The sequence below is a fragment of the Macaca mulatta genome, chromosome 3, assembly GCF_049350105.2.
Source record: "Macaca mulatta isolate MMU2019108-1 chromosome 3, T2T-MMU8v2.0, whole genome shotgun sequence".
Classification (NCBI taxonomy): domain Eukaryota; kingdom Metazoa; phylum Chordata; class Mammalia; order Primates; family Cercopithecidae; genus Macaca; species Macaca mulatta.
The window spans coordinates 58,048,759-58,065,880 of NC_133408.1; the positions used below are offsets into that span (position 1 = coordinate 58,048,759).

Sequence of the window (17,122 nt, forward strand, 5' to 3'; positions counted from 1 at the left end):
ATTCACAGAAATAAGTAAGATTATCTCCTCTTAGAAAACTTTTTCTTTCTGTTTTCTCTTGGGATATGGGGGTTGGCAGGGAGCATCCTTAGTTTAATTCAGAGAGGCCTCAAGTCCTGAAAGTATTACTTTAAAAGTAAAGGCTATCTGAAGACTATCTTGTTTCACTACTCTACAGTCCAGAGTATTTGAAACTTGTGGTTTTATGACACATCATAGTATCTAGCATGGCAATTCTCATCATTCTGTTTTTGAAGTTTTTTCTAGATAATTCAAATCTTTCATTGGGAAATGTGGGGGTAGGAGGGTCGTCTTATACTTAGGACCTCCTAACATTTGGACATACATTATTCCCAAGCCAAGAGGACTGCTCTGTTTCAGAAAAAGGTAAGCTGAAAGATTATGTCCTCAAACCATGTATACCAGACTCGCATTATCAGAAATTATTCCCATATCCTAGCAGTAATCTGTAGACCTCAGACTTGCTTTTGTTCTTCTCTTTCGAGATGGGTATTTCAATGGATAACAAAGATATGCCCACTTTTTGAGATCTGAATCTAGAATGGCTACTTTCTGCATATTCCCTATTATGTCAGGGAAGGACATACCCTAAAAGATGCAACACAGTTTGCATGCCTGCTCCCTGAAGCACAGCACCCTTCGTAATAGGAGCTTCAAGGATGCTTTAAAAATCCAAAAGTGTAGGCCAGGCGCGGTGGCTCAAGCCTGTAATCCCAGCACTTTGGGAGGCCGAGACGGGCGGATCACGAGGTCAGGAGATCGAGACCATCCTGGCTAACCCAGTGAAACCCCGTCTCTATTAAAAAATACAAAAAACTAGCCGAGCGAGGTGGTGGGCACCTGTAGTCCCAGCTACTCGGGAGGCTGAGCCAGGAGAATGGCGTAAACCCGGGAGGCGGAGCTTGCAGTGAGCTGAGATCCGGCCACTGCACTCCAGCCTGGGCGACAGAGCGAGACTCTGTCTCAAAAAAAAAAAAAAAAAGAAAAAATCCAAAAGCGTGACTGTGCGCAGTGGCTCACACCTGTAATTCCAGCACTTTGGGAGGCTGAGGCAGGCAGATCACGAGGTCAGGAGATCGAGACCATCCTGGCTAACACAGTGAAACCCCCGTCTCTACTAAAAATACAAAAAATTAGCTGGGCATGGTAGCGGGTGCCTGTAGTCCCAGCTACTTGGGAGGCTGAGGCAAGAGAATCACTTGAACCCTGGAAGCAGAGCTTGCAGTGAGCCGAGATCGTGCCACTGCACTCTAACCTGGGCAACACAACGAGACTCCATTTCAAAAAAAAAAAAAAATCCAAAAGCGCAACCTCTATTTCCTAAGCATTCGTTCTTTCTTTCTTGATGATTCCTGATAGAGTAAACCCATCCACTTTTTAAACTCTCATTTTCAGGATCGGAGAAGTCTGCTACTCTTCCTATTACCCCAATCCTGCCACCTCACTTCTTCCTTTTTGTCTCCCTCCTCATTTGCCAGTCAGGTTTAGTAAATGATGAAATATTTCTTTGGAATCATATGCCGTCCTATCTCTTTTGTTTGTTGAAGATGGCAATCGAGGCTAGTATGAACATCTTGTGGCATTCCATGATCCCTCTGCAGGCCTGAGAAGACTCACCAGCAAGAGAGGGAAAGAGAGACTCAACAACATCTACCAAATGTGCCCAACATTTTGCTGGATGTTTTCGGGTAAATATCTTATATCATACTCTATAATTTTCCTCAATCCATGATGGCATTCACAGACAATTCCATTCATGATCAAACAATGAATTTTCTCTGGTTATCATTTTGCAAAAAAGTACTACATCCTACCACTAACAGATTCCATTCTTTTTGAGGGATGTATGCCTTTAATTTAAGACAGACTCCCTTTTTTTATGCATATACCCCAAACATCACTCTATCCCAATGTCCCCCGCATGAGCCATGTGAAAATTCAGGGATTTAAAACCCAACTAAAGTTTAAAAACAGAAACAGCAACCCTATGTAAAATAGACACATTGACTTCTTAAAAACTTTTTAACTTCACCTTTTTATACAGCTTCAAAAAGTAATAGCTATCTTTATGATAATACACTGATTTTCATATTATTGCCTGGTAGCTAATAATTTTAATCAACTCTTCGATTTCCTATGACATTACATTTCAGGCTAGGTTTGGTGGTTCACACCTGTAATCCCAGCATTTTGGGAGGCCGAGGTGGGTGTATCACTTGAGGTCAGGAGTTTGAGACCAGCCTGACCAACATGGTGAAACCCCGTCTCTTAGCTGGTGAGGTAGCACGCGCCGGTAGTCCCAGCTACTGAGATGACTGAGGCAGGAGAATCGCTTGAACCTGGGAGGCAGAGGTTGCAGTGAGCCAAGATTGTGCCTCTGCACTCCAGCCTGGGCGACAAAGCTAGACTTTGTCTCAAAAATAAATAAATAAATATTTCAAGCTGACTGTGTGTGTGTGAGTGTATGTGATCAATCTTTCTAGAAATAACCATGGTCTTCATTTTTGGCAAATATTTTCACCTTTTTGTCACATCTTTGACAGAGCAGGAGCACTCATATCAGACAAACCCTCCCACTTTAAGTTCCAGCTCCCTTTCTAGCTTCAGGCATTTCAAGGAAATCACTTCCAACTAGAAGCAGCCAGAAACAGCAGACAGTAAAAACAGATAAGATCCCTGGGGCACAGAGGGAGGTGGGGGGAAAGTCTCTTGGGTAACTGCCAAACTTCACCCTCATACAATGGGCCCCAGTAAAAGAGTGGGCCTTAATAAGCACGTTCCTTTCCCTTCAGGTGCAGTAAGGTAGGGAAGCTAAAAGCTGACTCGAGGGTATGCCTGCAGCTGCAGAAAGAGGTATGGGAACAGACACACACCTCTCCCTCCCAGATAAGCACAACAAAGAGGCACAGAAGCAGTCCAGGCCTCTGATAAACTCTCGCACCCTGAATCCTTCAAAACTCTTAGTCTGTAACAGTGTGGCTTCTGACCTAGCTCAGTGAGAAGTCCCTCCCAGGTTCAAAATAAACCTGTTAACTGTTAAGCCGCCCTTCGTGTTTCTCTCTTCTTTCTTTAATTCTTACAACCTTACTTTATTGGCCAGTGTTTAGGAAACAAACTTGAATTCAAAAAGATGGTTTTTTTTTTCCTGTTTCCCCAATATTTCACTACCCACGTACTGAGCACCTACAGTGCACCAGGCAAAAAATGGCACCAAGATACATAAGCAGAGGTCTTGACCTCAAGGAACTTGCAGTCTAATGGGGGAAAACACCAATAAATAACAGACGAGTAAAACTGAATAATACTTTTGGTGCTACAGCATGTGCCTAGTCCCAGTATGACACAAAAACAGGTCATTTCCCCAGAGGCCCCAGGAGATGCCTTTGACCATCTGAAACTAGGCCTCATAATTCCTAAGCCTCATAAAATTTAGAAAGCTTGGCCATCATGAAACTTAAACCCCAGATGGCCACGGATAGCCCCCCGATGTTCCCAGAACCCAAACAGAAAGACAATTCCGGGAAATAGCCTCATGGGGTCCCACCCTGATAACCTCATGGGGCCCCACCCTGATAGCCTCATGAGGTCCCACCCTGATAACCTCATGGGGTCCCACCCTGACTCAATGTCCCCGATGTTCCCAGAATCAGCAATTCCAGGAAAGAACCTCCTAAGGTCCCACCCCAACCAATCAGAACAAGATACCTTGCTCAGACCCAATTACCACGCGCCTAAAGCTTTGTTTGAATTTCGCGCCCTAAGCTGTGTTTGAACTTGTGTTTGCCTATATAAACAACCTGTAACAAGCACTCGGGGTCCCAGGGCCAACTTAGAGCTTGGGACCCTAGCGCGCTAGTAATAAATAACTCTCTGCTGTGAATCTCGTGTCGGTGATCCTTCGCGGCGACCCCTGCCCAGGAGGGAATCGACAGTTCGGTTCCAACACATCCCTATCAGGAGAGCCCTCCCTTTAAGTTGTCCAACCCAACCTCATCATCCTACCACCTGAACCTGACCCTTCCTTACAAGAGCCCTCTGCTGTTATGGGGCCTCATAATCCTAGCAATCAACACGGCTGGAACCCTCAGTGTAATTACCTAGTCCTCTTCTCCACTAGCCTCTCAGAGCCAAACAAGCAGTTTGCCAATCGTACCTAGCAATCGTTCAACAGCATCTTTTTTTTTTTTGAGTCGGAGTTTCGCTCTTGTTGCCCAGGCTGGAGTGCAATGGTGCAATCTCGGCTCACTGAAACCTCCGCCTCCTAGGTTCAAGCGATTCTCCTGCCTCAGCCTCCCGAGTAGCTGGGATTACAGGTATGCACCATCATGCCCAGCTAATTTTGTATTTTTAGTAGAGATGGGGTTTCTCCATGTTGGTCAGGCTGGTCTTGAACCTCAACCTCAGGTGATCCACCCGCCTCAGTCTCCCAAAGTGCTGGAATTACAGGCATGAGCCACCACACCCGGCTTAACAGCATCTTTTTTAAGACTCCCTCATTCCCACTGACTTGCTTCCACCCTTATAACTTTGACCTAAGCAAACATCATAATCTCCTATCTAGGTTCCTGCTGCTTCTTGTCTCCCCCATTGTATACCACACCAGTAGACTGCTCTGCAAGAAGCAAGATCGTTCGAAAGGACCACATTTGAAGTCCTAGACCATCTAATCCCAACTTTCCCAACTTGACTTCCACCTGCCCCTCTCGCACACTCTGTGGTCTAAATAAACTACACTTACATAATGGTTATCACAAATACCACAACTCCATGTCTTTCTCAGGAAGTTCCTTTTTAACAACAATATAGTTTCCTACCTTCTCAAGTACTATTCCCAGACATAAAGATAAAAATTAGGCCAGGCGCAGTGGCTCACACCTCTAATCCCAGCACTCTGGGAGGCTGAGGCAGGAGGATCACTTGAGGTCAGGAGTTCGAGAACAGTTTGGCCAACATGGTGAAAGCCCATCACTATTAAAAAAATAAATAAATAAAAAATAAAAAATTAGCTGGGCATGGTGCCAGGCGCCTGTAGACCCAGCTACTCAGGAGGCTGAGACAGGAGAATCACCTGAACCTGGGAGGCGGAGGTGGCAGTGAGCCATGATCGCGCCACTGCACTCCAGCCTGGGAGACAGAGTGAGACTCCGACTCAAAAAAAAAAACAATTAAATGACAGCTTCTCTGGAAAGTTTTACCCTGCCTCTCCCATTTGGAAAAAAAAAAATTCATTCTCTTTTGAATTCCCCTAGCGACGTATCTGTGCCTCTAGTCTTTTTACTAATGTTTGTCCCTAGTAGAACAGATTTTGAAAAGCAGGACCATCTTTACCTCCCAAAGCCCGACATTTGTATGTTGTAAGTAATCAATAAATCCTATTTGATTGCATTAATGCCTATTAGTTTTACTTTGCAGTGAAACATAGATTCACGCAGCATCTCTCCGATAGGCTGGAGAACTCACCTGATTTCCGCAGGAAATTGTGCATTTGTGACCAGGAAGCTGGAGATTTTACACTGGTGGAGCAGCTTCAAAAACCTGTTGATCTCTGGGTACATTATTGGTTCTCCCACGAGGGACAATGCACAGTGCTTTACCGTCATTCCTTCTTCAAAGCGCTCTGCTTTGACGCCCGGTACTCCTGCAGAATACAGTGAGAAGGACTCAGCTACATAGCGCACAGATACAGGATGTGACTTACATTTTTCTTAATGATGCTTTGATTTTATAGAGCAAATTCATTTTTGATACCAAAGAATACAAAACAAAGGCCAAAGGACAGGGTGGGACTAGAATTACTAAATCAGAAAAATCAGTCAGTAACCTCGTTCTTAGTTTTGGTACCAGTTAAACTACATCAATATAAGCAGGCAAAACTAGCTTTGTTAGCTAATTATTTGGGATGCAGAATAAGTCCCTTTGCATAATTTGCTTAGCTTTGTATTCTCTCATGTTGATCTAAGAAAATGAACTCAGTATATCTGCATAAGAATAAGCCTCTTCTAGACCAATCATTCCTCAAGCTGGGAAAGTAAATGTAGTTGATCCAAAACTGTATAGGAGAGAAAAAGAAGAGACCTAATCATTCTTATCTTTGGCTTCATACTGGAATACTTCAGATTTCATACTGGAATCACCTGATGAGCTTCAAAAAATACTGCCACAGGCCAGGTGCGGTAGCTCACACTTGTAATCCCAGCATTTTGGGAGGCCAAGGCAGGAGAATTGCTTGAGCCCAGGAGTTCAAAACTAGCCTGGGCAATATAGTGAGACCTTGTCTCTACTAAAAATTAAAAAAAAAAAAAAAGTAGCTGGGCGTGGTGGCACACACCTTTGGTCCCAACTACTTGTGAGGCTGAGGTGGGAGGATCCCTTGAATCTGGGAGATTGAGGCTGCAGTGAACCACAATCGTGCCACTACACTCCAGCCTGGATGACAGAGCAAGGCCCTGTCTCAAAAAACAAAAATAGGCCGGGTGCAGTGGCTCACACCTGTAATGCCAGCACTTTGGGAGGCCAAGGTGGGTGGATCACTTGAAGTCAGGAGTTCGAGACCACCCTGGCAACATGGTGAAACCCTGTCTACTAAAAATGCAAAAATTAGCTGGGCGTGGTGGCGGGCACCTGTAATCCCAGCCACTCGAGAGGCTGAGACAGGAGAATCTCTTAAACCCAGGAGGCAGAGGCTGCAGTGAGAGGAGATGGTGTCACTGCACTCCAGCCTGGGCAACAGAGTGAGACTCCGTCTCAAAAAAAAAAAAATACTGCCACCTAGGTCCACCTCCAAAGAGTCTGTTTCATCAGAGTGGGTGCAAGCCTGGGCAATGAGTTTTGTTAAAGCTTCTCAGATGATTGTTACGTATAGCCAAGGCTAAAAGCCACTGCATGAAACCAGAGGGCCCCAAACCTGTCTGCACGTTAGAAATCACCTTGGAATCTTAAAATTCCCACAATCCAGGCTACAGGTCAGATCAACTGAACGCCAATCTCTGGCAGAGGGGTGTAGGCAATTCATAGTTTCCGAAGCGCCCCAGGTTATTCCAATGTGCAGACAAGTTAGGTAGCCACTGGCATACACTACTCATTCTAGTTGGACACTGGAATTACCCAAAAAACGTTTAAGAATCCCAATGTCCAGGCCGTATCCCAAACACATTAAATCACAGTCTTTGGGGAGGGGCCTCGGGCATCAGGATTTCTAAAGGGCTCTCCGTGTGATTCCAGCATGCAGCTTGGTTTGACAGGTACTACTCTTGACTCAATGTAGAAGGCATTAAAAGATACGCTGTCCTAAAAGTCCTTCAGTCTAACAGAGAACGTGAAAGACTTGTGTAAATAGGCAAAAATACATATCCTAAGAACACATGGACACATAGAGGGGAATGACACACACTGGGGCCTATCAGAGGATGGAGGGTGGGAGGAGGGAGAGGATCAGGAAAAATAACTAATGGGTACTAGGCTTAATACCTGGGTGATGAAATAATCTGTACAGCAAACCCCCATGACACAAGTTTACCTACAGAACAAACCTGCACTTGTACCCCTGAACTTAAGAGTTGAAAAAAACAAAGAAAAAATATGTATCTCCTTGACTCCTGATAGTTCTAAATCAATTATTTCTAGGTTCCTTTTGAAGAATATATTCTCTCTGCAGGATAAGGATTCCTCATGGAGCCTGGGCCTGGGGGAGAAGCATGTTCATGTGTCTTCTCTGACTCTCATTGACCATCTTTGAAATATAACTTTCTTAGCAGCAAACAGTAAGTACCTTGAAGAATTTTTGTTGGGATTAAATGAGATAATGCACGTAAAGGCCTTAGCGGAGTGTCTGGCACACAAGAAACGTTCATTAAGGATTTGCTATTACCACCTTTATCCTGGTTTATGAAACTGATTCGATCCCAGTCACTGTCACCTTAACAACAATAACAAAGAACGTGGGCGAAATAAAGTTAAATTTCACTGCTCAGTTGTGCCATAGTTTTCTGAAAGTGATTTTATTTTACCATTCCGCCAGGCCCTGATTGACTTCACTAGGGATAGCACCACCTGCGAGGGGCCGGCAAAGAGATTCAGAGCCAGTGAACAAGACATAGGGGCTGTTGTTGTTATTGTTGTTGAGACAGAGTCTCACACTGTTGCCCAGGCAAGAGTGCGATGGCGCAATCTCAGCTCACTGCAACCTCTGCCTCCCGGGTTCAAGCGATTTTCCTGCCTCAGCATCCCCAGTAGCTGGGATTACAGGTGCACACCGTCAAGCCCGGCTAATTTTCTTTTTTTTTTTTCGTAGAGACGAGGTTTCACTATGTTGGCCAGACTGGTCTCAAACTCTTGACCTCGTGATCCACCCACCTCAGCCTCCCAAAGTGCTGGGATTACAGGCGTGAGCCACCACACCCGGCCAAGACGTAGGGTTTATTGAAAGGACTCACAAACAGGGCAGTCCAGTGGCAGTGGGCTGGGCAGGAGAACCACAATTGCTTGTAAAAAAGCATGCAGTTTGGCTGGGCATGGCAGCTCATGCCTGTAATCCTAGCACTTTGGGAGGCCGAGGCCAGTGGATCACTTGAGGTCAGGAGTTCAAGACCAGCTTGGCCAACATGGCAAAACCCCATCTCTACTAAAAACATAAAAATTAGCCAGGCATGATGATGCACGCCTGTAGTCCCAGCTACTCAGGACACTGAGGCAGAAGAATCGCTTGAACCCGGGAGGTAGAGGTTGCAGTGAGCCGAGATTGCACCACTGCACTCTAGCCTAGGCGACAGAGCAAGACCCTGTCTGAAAAAAAAAAAAAATCATGTAGTTTACACAGCATTTCACTTAGTACCCCCTGGCCCCACTAGCAATCCCCACCAGGCACCACTTTATGTAACCCAAAACAAAGGGCTTTGATCCCCTGCATGACCTGCATTCCACAGGAAGGGCTAGGGGTTCAGATGTTCCTCATAGATAGAAAATGAGGTTCTCTCATTCTGTTGCCCAAATAAAACCTTCACAGAAAAAAACAAAGAGAATGAATCCCCAGGTTGGCCACTCCTGGATCTCCTAGTTCAGAGCTCAGAACACATACTCTTCTTAGAACATACAGTCATTCTCCAGGTATGTTTAAGTTAAGGTATTGGTGTCAGGTGTGCTTGACACACACACACACACACACACATTCTTTCTTTCTCCCATACCTTAGAAATAAGAAAGTGTAAGTAATGTGAAAAACACACTCAACATCACTAATAATCATTTGCAGAGAAATGCAAAATTACAATTACAATGGGATATCATCTTATACTAATCAGAATGGCTATTACTAAAAAGTAAAACAACACATATTGGCGTGGACACAGAGAAAAGGGAACGCTTACACACTGTTGGTGGGGATGTAAATTAGGTCAACCTCTTTGGAGAGATTTCTCAAAGAACTAAAAATAGAACTACCATTCAACCCGGCAATCCCATTACCAGGTATCTATCCAAAGGAAAAGGAATCATTATATTAAAAAAACACCTGTACCCACTCGTATGTTGATCGCAGCACTATTCACAATAGCTGAAAGTCATGAAACCAACCTAAGTGTCCATCAATGGTTGACTGGATAAAGAAAATATGGTACATATACACCCTGGAATACTATACAGCCACAAAAATGAACAAAATCATGTCCTTTACAGGAACATGGATGAAGCTGGAGGCCATCATCCTAGGTGAACTAAAAAAACAGAACATCAAATATCACACGTTGCCACTTTTAAGTGGGAGCTAACCAATGGGTACACATGGACCTAAAGATGGAAATAATAGACACTAGAGACTCCAAAACAGGATGGGACAGGGTGAGAGTTGAAAAATTGCCCAACAGGTACAATGTTCACTATTTGAGTAATGGGTATGCAAGAAGCCCAATTCCCATGGTACACAATACACTGATGTAAAGAACATGCACATGTACCCCTAATACAAAATAATAAATAAAATAAAAGAGAAAGTGCAAGTAAATACCCAAGAGATCAAAGCAACAGACTACAGACCAAAATGAAAACAATCTAAGCATGACAGGTGATGCCTTCTTTTATGACTGTCTAACTGCAACTGTAAGAATGTATTTCATGTCAGTATTTTTGGATGGATGAATAATTTTTTAGGTTATTGAAATCTAAGATCTTAACTCAAGTAAAACAAGGTTTTTAAATAAAATTTGATCCTTAAGCTCATTCTATGTTGCCAAGACAACTCAGCATTAAGCATAACATTTGCTTTTGGAAAAAGCGTATCATTAACTATAATCCCCCCTCCATGAGAAGATGAGTAGAAAGGCAGGTTGAACCTGAACTCCAAAACCAACCTAAAACTCAGAAAGTGAAAGGAGTATCGGTTAGGCCCTGGCCCCTGGGATTCAGATGCACTGGGTTCACACTCGAGCTCTACCGTGAAGCTAGTTTTATATCCTTGGTCAAACCTCTCTCACCCTCTCCAAGCCCATTCCCTAATCTTTAAAATGGAGATTTTACACATACACATACAGCTATTATAACAATTAAATGAAACAGGTCGGGTGCAGTGGCTCAAGCCTGTAATCCCAGCACTTTGGGAGGCCGAGGTGGGCGGATCACGAGGTCAGGAGATCGAGATCATCCTGGCTAACACGGTGAAACCCCGTCTCTACTAAAAAAATACAAAAAAAAAAAAAACCTAGCCGGGCGAGGTGGCGGGCACCTGTGGTCCCAGCTACTCAGGAGGCTGAGGCAGGAGAATAGTGTAAACCCGGGAGGTGGAGCTTGCAGTGAGCTGAGATTCGGCCACTGCACTCCAGCCTGGGCAACAGAGCGAGACTCCGTCTCAAAAAAAAAAAAAAAAAAAAAAAACAATTAAATGAAATAAGCTACATGAAATACTTAATGGGGTGCCAGGCCCAGCACATAATCATTCAAAACGTGCTGGCTACAAATGTTTTCATTTTGTGAACTGAAAAATAAATTCAATTATTATTATTTTTCTTTGGACAGGGTCTCCCTCTGTCGCTCAGGCTGGAGTGCAGTGATGTTATCAAGCTGACTGCAGCCTCAATCTCCTGGGTTCAGGTGATCCTCCCACCTCCGCCTCCTTAGTTGCTGGGACCACAGGCATGTGCCACCACACTCGGCTTCTTTTTTTTTAATTTTTGGTAAAGATGAAGTTTTCGGCCGGACGTGGTGGCTCACGCCTGTAATCCCAGCACTTTGGGAGGCTGAGGTGGGCGGATCATGAGGTCAGGGGTTCGAGACCAGCCTGACCAATGTGGTGAAACTCCCTCTCTACTAAAAATATAAAAAAATTAGCCGGGCGTGGTGGCAGGTGCCTGTAATTCCAGCTACTCGGGTGGCTGGGCCAGGAAAATCACTCGAACCCAGGAGGCGGAGGTTGTAGTGAGCCAAGATCTCACCATTGTACTCCAGCCGCCAGATTCTGTTTCCAAAAAAAAAAAAAAAAAAAAAAAGGTGATAAAAGAAAAGAAAGAGCAGGGCAATGAAGATGTGGGGTGCCAAGAAGAAAAAGAGGCAGGTGCCCTGTCAATCAGACTGGTCAGGATAAGTCTTGCTGAAAAGGGGAGTGTAGTTGGAGGAGGTGAGGGAGTGGGCCAAGAGTGCAAAGAGGGAAGAGAAGAGAACATTATAGTCAGAGGAAAGACGCCAAGGTGGGAGCCTGCCTGATTATGTCTAGGGAACCTGAGTCACATGGGTAGCCAATGCAGGATTTTGAGAAAAAGGTGGCATAAACTAATTTTTGTTTTAAGTAGATCACATCAGGTTCTCCACTGAGAACAGAGGGGCAAGGAGCGAGGATAATCTGCCAACAGACTGTAATATAATACAAAAAGGAAATGGTGGCTTGGACCAAGGTGGTGACGGTAAAGGTGGCACGATAGTGGAGGTGGCAAAGTCAATCAGCTGACTCGACTTTGAAGGTATCGTCAAGAGGGATTTTCAAATGGACTGGATGTAGGGTATGAGAGAGTGAGAGGGCTCAATGATTTCTACAAAATGTTCGGCCCGAGCAACATGGCTGCCATCCACTCAGACAAAGCAAGCCTTGGGGATAACAGAACAGGGAGGAGGGCCATGGACTGAGTCCTACGACACTCACAGTTCTGGGGAGAGGAAGAGGGATCGACAAAGGGCACTACCACAGAGCAGCCAGGGAGGACAGGAGGAAACCTAGAAGCAGAGACACCAATGCCATCCTTTCCAGAAAACTACAAATAAAAATATCATAATCATATTCCCCCATTTCGACAATCACAAAAACAAACAAAATACAAGACAAAAGAATTATTGATGATAAACTTTTTAAAGTAATGGATTCTTAGATGTTCAAGTTATCCTGATTCTCTCACAAGTAAGGGATGGAGAAGCATATGTAAAACACTGGTTCTCTCCTTCATAAGAGCATGTTTCTATTTCTTGCTCTCTGCCAGAGGCTGTTATACTGGTCCTCCCAAAAACAAGGCCTCAAGGACTCCATTTCATGTCTTCTTGCACTGTCTTCAAGGAAATATGACAGAAATTGAAACAGCCTCTGTCTTCAAGGAAATATGACAGAAATTGAAACAGCCTCTAAATTCTTTTTTTATTTTTTTTTAATTATACTTTAAGTTCTAGGGTACATGTGTACAACGTGCAGGTTTGTTACATACGTATACATGTGCCATGTTGGTGTGCTGCACCCATTAACACGTCATTTACATTAGGTATATCTTTTAATGCTATCCCTCCCCCCACCCCCGACCCCACGACAGGCCCTGGTGTGTGATGTTTCCCACCCTGTGTCCAAGTGTTGTCGTTGTTCAATTCCCACCTATGACTGAGAACATGCGGTGTTTGGTTTTCTGTTCTTGCAATAGTTTGCTCAGAATGACGGTTTCCAGCTTCATCTATGTCCCTACAAAGGACATGAATTCATCCTTTTTTATGGCTGCATAGTATTCCATGGTGTATATGTGCCACATTTTCTTAATCCAGTCTATCATTGATGGACATGTGGGTTGATTCCAAGTCTTTGCTATTGTGAATAGTGCCGCAATAAACATACGTGTGCATGTGTCTTTATACCAGCATGATTTATAATCCTTTGGGTATATACCCAGTAATGGGATGGCTGGGTCAAATGGTATTTCTAGTACTAGATCCTTGAGGAATTGCTACACTGTCTTCCACAATGGTTGAACTAGTTTACACTCCCACCAACAGTGTAAAAGTGTTCCTATTTCTCCACATCCTCTCCAGCACCTGTTGTTTACTGACTTTTTAATGATCGTCATTCTAACTGGTGTGAGACGGTATCACATTGCGGTTTTGATTTGCATTTCTCTGATAACAGCCTCTAAATTTCTAATGGAAAGGGTTCCTGGAGAAGAAAGAAACAGTCCACATGAGACACAGGACATTTTAACAGCAAATCTATAGTGCTGTTTCCCATTATCTCACACTCATACACACACACACACGCACGCATGCACACGCATGCACATGCACATACACACGATCTGTTCTCTTCATGGTGCCCAAATCTTAACCCTTTCACAACTAAACTCTGCTTTGTTATTCTAGTTATTTGGTTTTTTTGGTTAAGCAAGTTTTCTGACATTTTTCTTTTTCTGAACAGCTTCCTGATCTTGGATAATCACAATTACAGTCAGCAGATTAACTAACAAACGTACTTCATCTCACTGAAAGATGACAAAGCCAGAACTTAAGATTCTAAAAATTTTCATCCTAATGTCATAGCGATAAACCAAATAACACACAAACACAATGTAATGCTCGGTATCTTCCTATTTCTTAAGTTTGGACCAATCAGAAATAAAACATTCTCTTCTTTCTTCTCATAACAATGCAGTTCCTGGCCAAAAATCTTCCCAATGACCCGTCCTGACTAAAAGTCATAAATAATACCTGTCTGATACAGATACTCCACTTGAGGTTTCTCATAAATAAGTTTCAGAAAACGATTAACAGGTGTTGTTCTCTTCCCCACCTCTACATTTTCTTTATGATGTGTATGTTAGCATACCTAGTTTGTGAAAACCATCTGTTGGAGATCTTTTATTTCTTGCAGTACTTCGCTTCTAGCTTAAAGTATAGATAAAAACACCTAGCAATAAATGATGTCTTTTTCACTTTTGCAGCTTTAGTACCGAGGACGTTCCTGACAAAGACGGCGTAATCACTTGATGTTTGCTGAACGGGTGGAAAACTGAGCTAAAGAAACCTCTGTCCGATTTTCTGGGAACTATTTCTCCCTGCCATGGTAGTACTTAGAAGGGGGCAGGCAGCATTTTGAATAGACACTGAGTGGCACTGAAATTCTGACCCACTTTTAATCAATGTAAAGTTAATTTTGTATGTATATAAAAGGAAAGCTAATAACGGTCAGGAAAAGAAAGATATTTTTATAACTCAGTGAAATAACTGAAAAGACAATGACTACCCTCAGAATTAAGAACACAAAAGAGAAGCATCGAAAACATCAGGAATGATCTTCCAAAGCTGCTCAGGACTGGCCACTTAGCTCCAGTTGGGGAACTCAGACAACAAGCAACAGTCCCCACAGCCAGTTCCACCTTACACACAATTGAACCAGACCCAGGACAGACAGCAGGTGTTCTTTGTCATAGGGTGGGAACTCACACTAGAAAGCAAAGGACTCTCCAAGCCAGAGTGAGGGAAATAATTAATGAGCTAAGAGTGGACCTCCAAAAAGAGGCCAAAGTAGAGATACCGGGAATATCATGAACTACGAAGGAAATGCCTTCAAGCCTTTGAAAATAGCCTATAATTGCCAATTTATACAAGAATTCTGTTCCTAAGCATTTCTGTTTAAGCCTGAAATTTGTATTCCCATAGATACAGTATTATTAAAATGAAAATTAAGGCCAGGTGCAGTGGTTCACACCTATAATCCCAGCACTTTGGGAGGCTGAGGCTGAAGGATTGCTTGAGCCCAGGAGTTCGAGATCAGACTGGGCAACATAGTGAGACCCCCATATCTACAAAAATGTTTTTAAAAATATTAGCTGAGTTTGGTAGTATGTGCCTGTAATCCCAGCTATCTGAGAGGCTGAGACGGGAGGATTGCTTGAGCCCAGGAGGTCGAGGCTGCAGTGAGCTATGATCATGCCATTGCATTCCAGCCTGGGCAACAGAACAAGACCCTATCCCTTCACGGTCTTTTTCAGTTGAAATTACTTGTTGCCAAGAGAACCGAAAATACAATCAATATTCTGAAGTACTAAATTTCTATAATGCTGTCAAAGTTATCATTTTAAAAGAAATCACATAACATTTTTTTCTTTGAAGTGTTACAGACTACCACCAGTTTTCCAGAAGGGCTCTGGATTCTTACAAATTATACACTTTACCCTTTACTAATTAGGGTTTTTTTTTTTCTTTGCTATTATAATTTTACAGCAAGATTTACTATGACTATCATAGCATTAAGATGGATTTTCAAAAACAATGGCTTGTTTAACCTAACCTGGAACACAGAAAAAAGCATTAAACAAAACCAGGGCCCAAAAATCGCAAATTAAGTGATCTCTCATTCACTGTGAAAATGTAAAACAAATGAGAGCCAGGCACGGTGGCTCATGCCTATAATCCCAGCACTTTGGGAGGGCCAGCCAGAAGGATTACTTGAGCCCAGGAGTTCAAGACCAGCCTGGGCAATATTAGGTGGAACCCATCTCTATTAAAAATTTTAAAATTAGCTGAAGCGTGGTAGCATGCACCTGTAGTTCCAGCTACTTGAGGTGGGAGGACCACTTGAGCCCAAGAGGCAGAGGCTGCAGTGAGTCAAGATTGTGCCACTGCACTCCAGCTTGGGCGACAGAGTGAGACCCTGTCTCCAAGTAAATAAATAAAGTAAAATAAAATAAAAATAAAACAAATGAGGCTCTCTTATGCCTATGTGCTGACCTGTCTACACCCTTCGCACCTTCAAACATGCACCTGTTTTCTGCTAGCTTCAAGAAAAACTGCTTTGCTAACCTGAAGAGCATCAGTGCACAAATATCAACCCGTTCCACTCTGAAAACCCTTCCAGCAAATTTGTTGCTGATTAAATACACCAACGTTTTGCTGACATGGTAACATGTTAACAAGTCAATCCATTCAGATATGAAAAAAAAAAAAAATCCTTTGTAGGAATTACCAGGGTAAAATAGATACTATATAAATACCATTTTAAAGAGTGAAATTGGTGGCAGTTGTTGAATTTCTGGGGATCATTCCTTCTGTCTTATGCATTCTAATGCCTACTCAGGATTCACACATCCATAGACATGCTCTAGTCTTTCTCTCTGCTATCCTGCATCCTATCATCCCTCAAAAGAATCTAAATTTTTTTTTCAATTTTTTTTTTTTTTTTTTGAGACAGTCTCGCTCTGTTGCCCAGGCTGGAGTGCAGTGGCACGATCTTGGCTCACTGCAAGCTCCACCTCCTGGGTTCACACCATTCTCCTGCCTCAGCCTCCAGAGTAGCTGGGACTACAGGTGCCTGCCACCACGCCTGGCTAATTTTTTTGTATTTTTAGTAGAGACGGGGTTTCACCGTGTTAGCCAGGATGGTCTCAATCTCCTGATCTCGTGATCCGCCCGCCTCAGCCTCCCAAAGTCTTGGGATTACAGGCGTGAGCCACCGAGCCCAGCCGAGAATCTAAATTTTAAAACTCTTTTTGTTTTCCTTGCATCTTAAGAATCCATAGACAAACCATTTGCTGATTAACGTAAGTCTAAGGTCACTACTGGACACCCCTTTCTGCACAGGACAAGTCCCTCAACAGCCCCGGCAGACGATGAAAAACACGTGCTCACAGAACTCACCTAACACATTTTATTAACATCAACAAAGTCTACCTTATGGTTTATTCATTACATATTTCCATTTAAAGTGCATTTGCAAAAACACTCCTGTCAGAAAAATTACTATCAAAACTCAGATCGTCATTCTGTATGACGGACATCTCAGCACACAGAAACGAAGGTGTCTACTCCTCAGGGCAGGGCTGATTCCTCCTCACACAAACTGCCCAAGACACAGTTCATTCAAGGAGACTCCAGGATGTCCAGG

The 17,122-nt window shown here is 43.4% G+C and overlaps 1 protein-coding gene across 2 annotated transcripts in view; it reads right to left on the reverse strand.

Moving 5' to 3' along the window:
* Positions 1-17,122, reverse strand: part of LOC703026 (S-adenosyl-L-methionine-dependent tRNA 4-demethylwyosine synthase TYW1) — a 250,211-nt gene that overhangs the window by 132,036 nt on the left and 101,053 nt on the right. For both annotated transcript variants that reach the window (XM_015133369.3, XM_077996645.1), the window contains exon 12: positions 5,482-5,659. In XM_015133369.3, the coding sequence (XP_014988855.1) occupies positions 5,482-5,659 (178 nt within the window). The remainder of the gene's footprint in view (positions 1-5,481; positions 5,660-17,122) is intronic.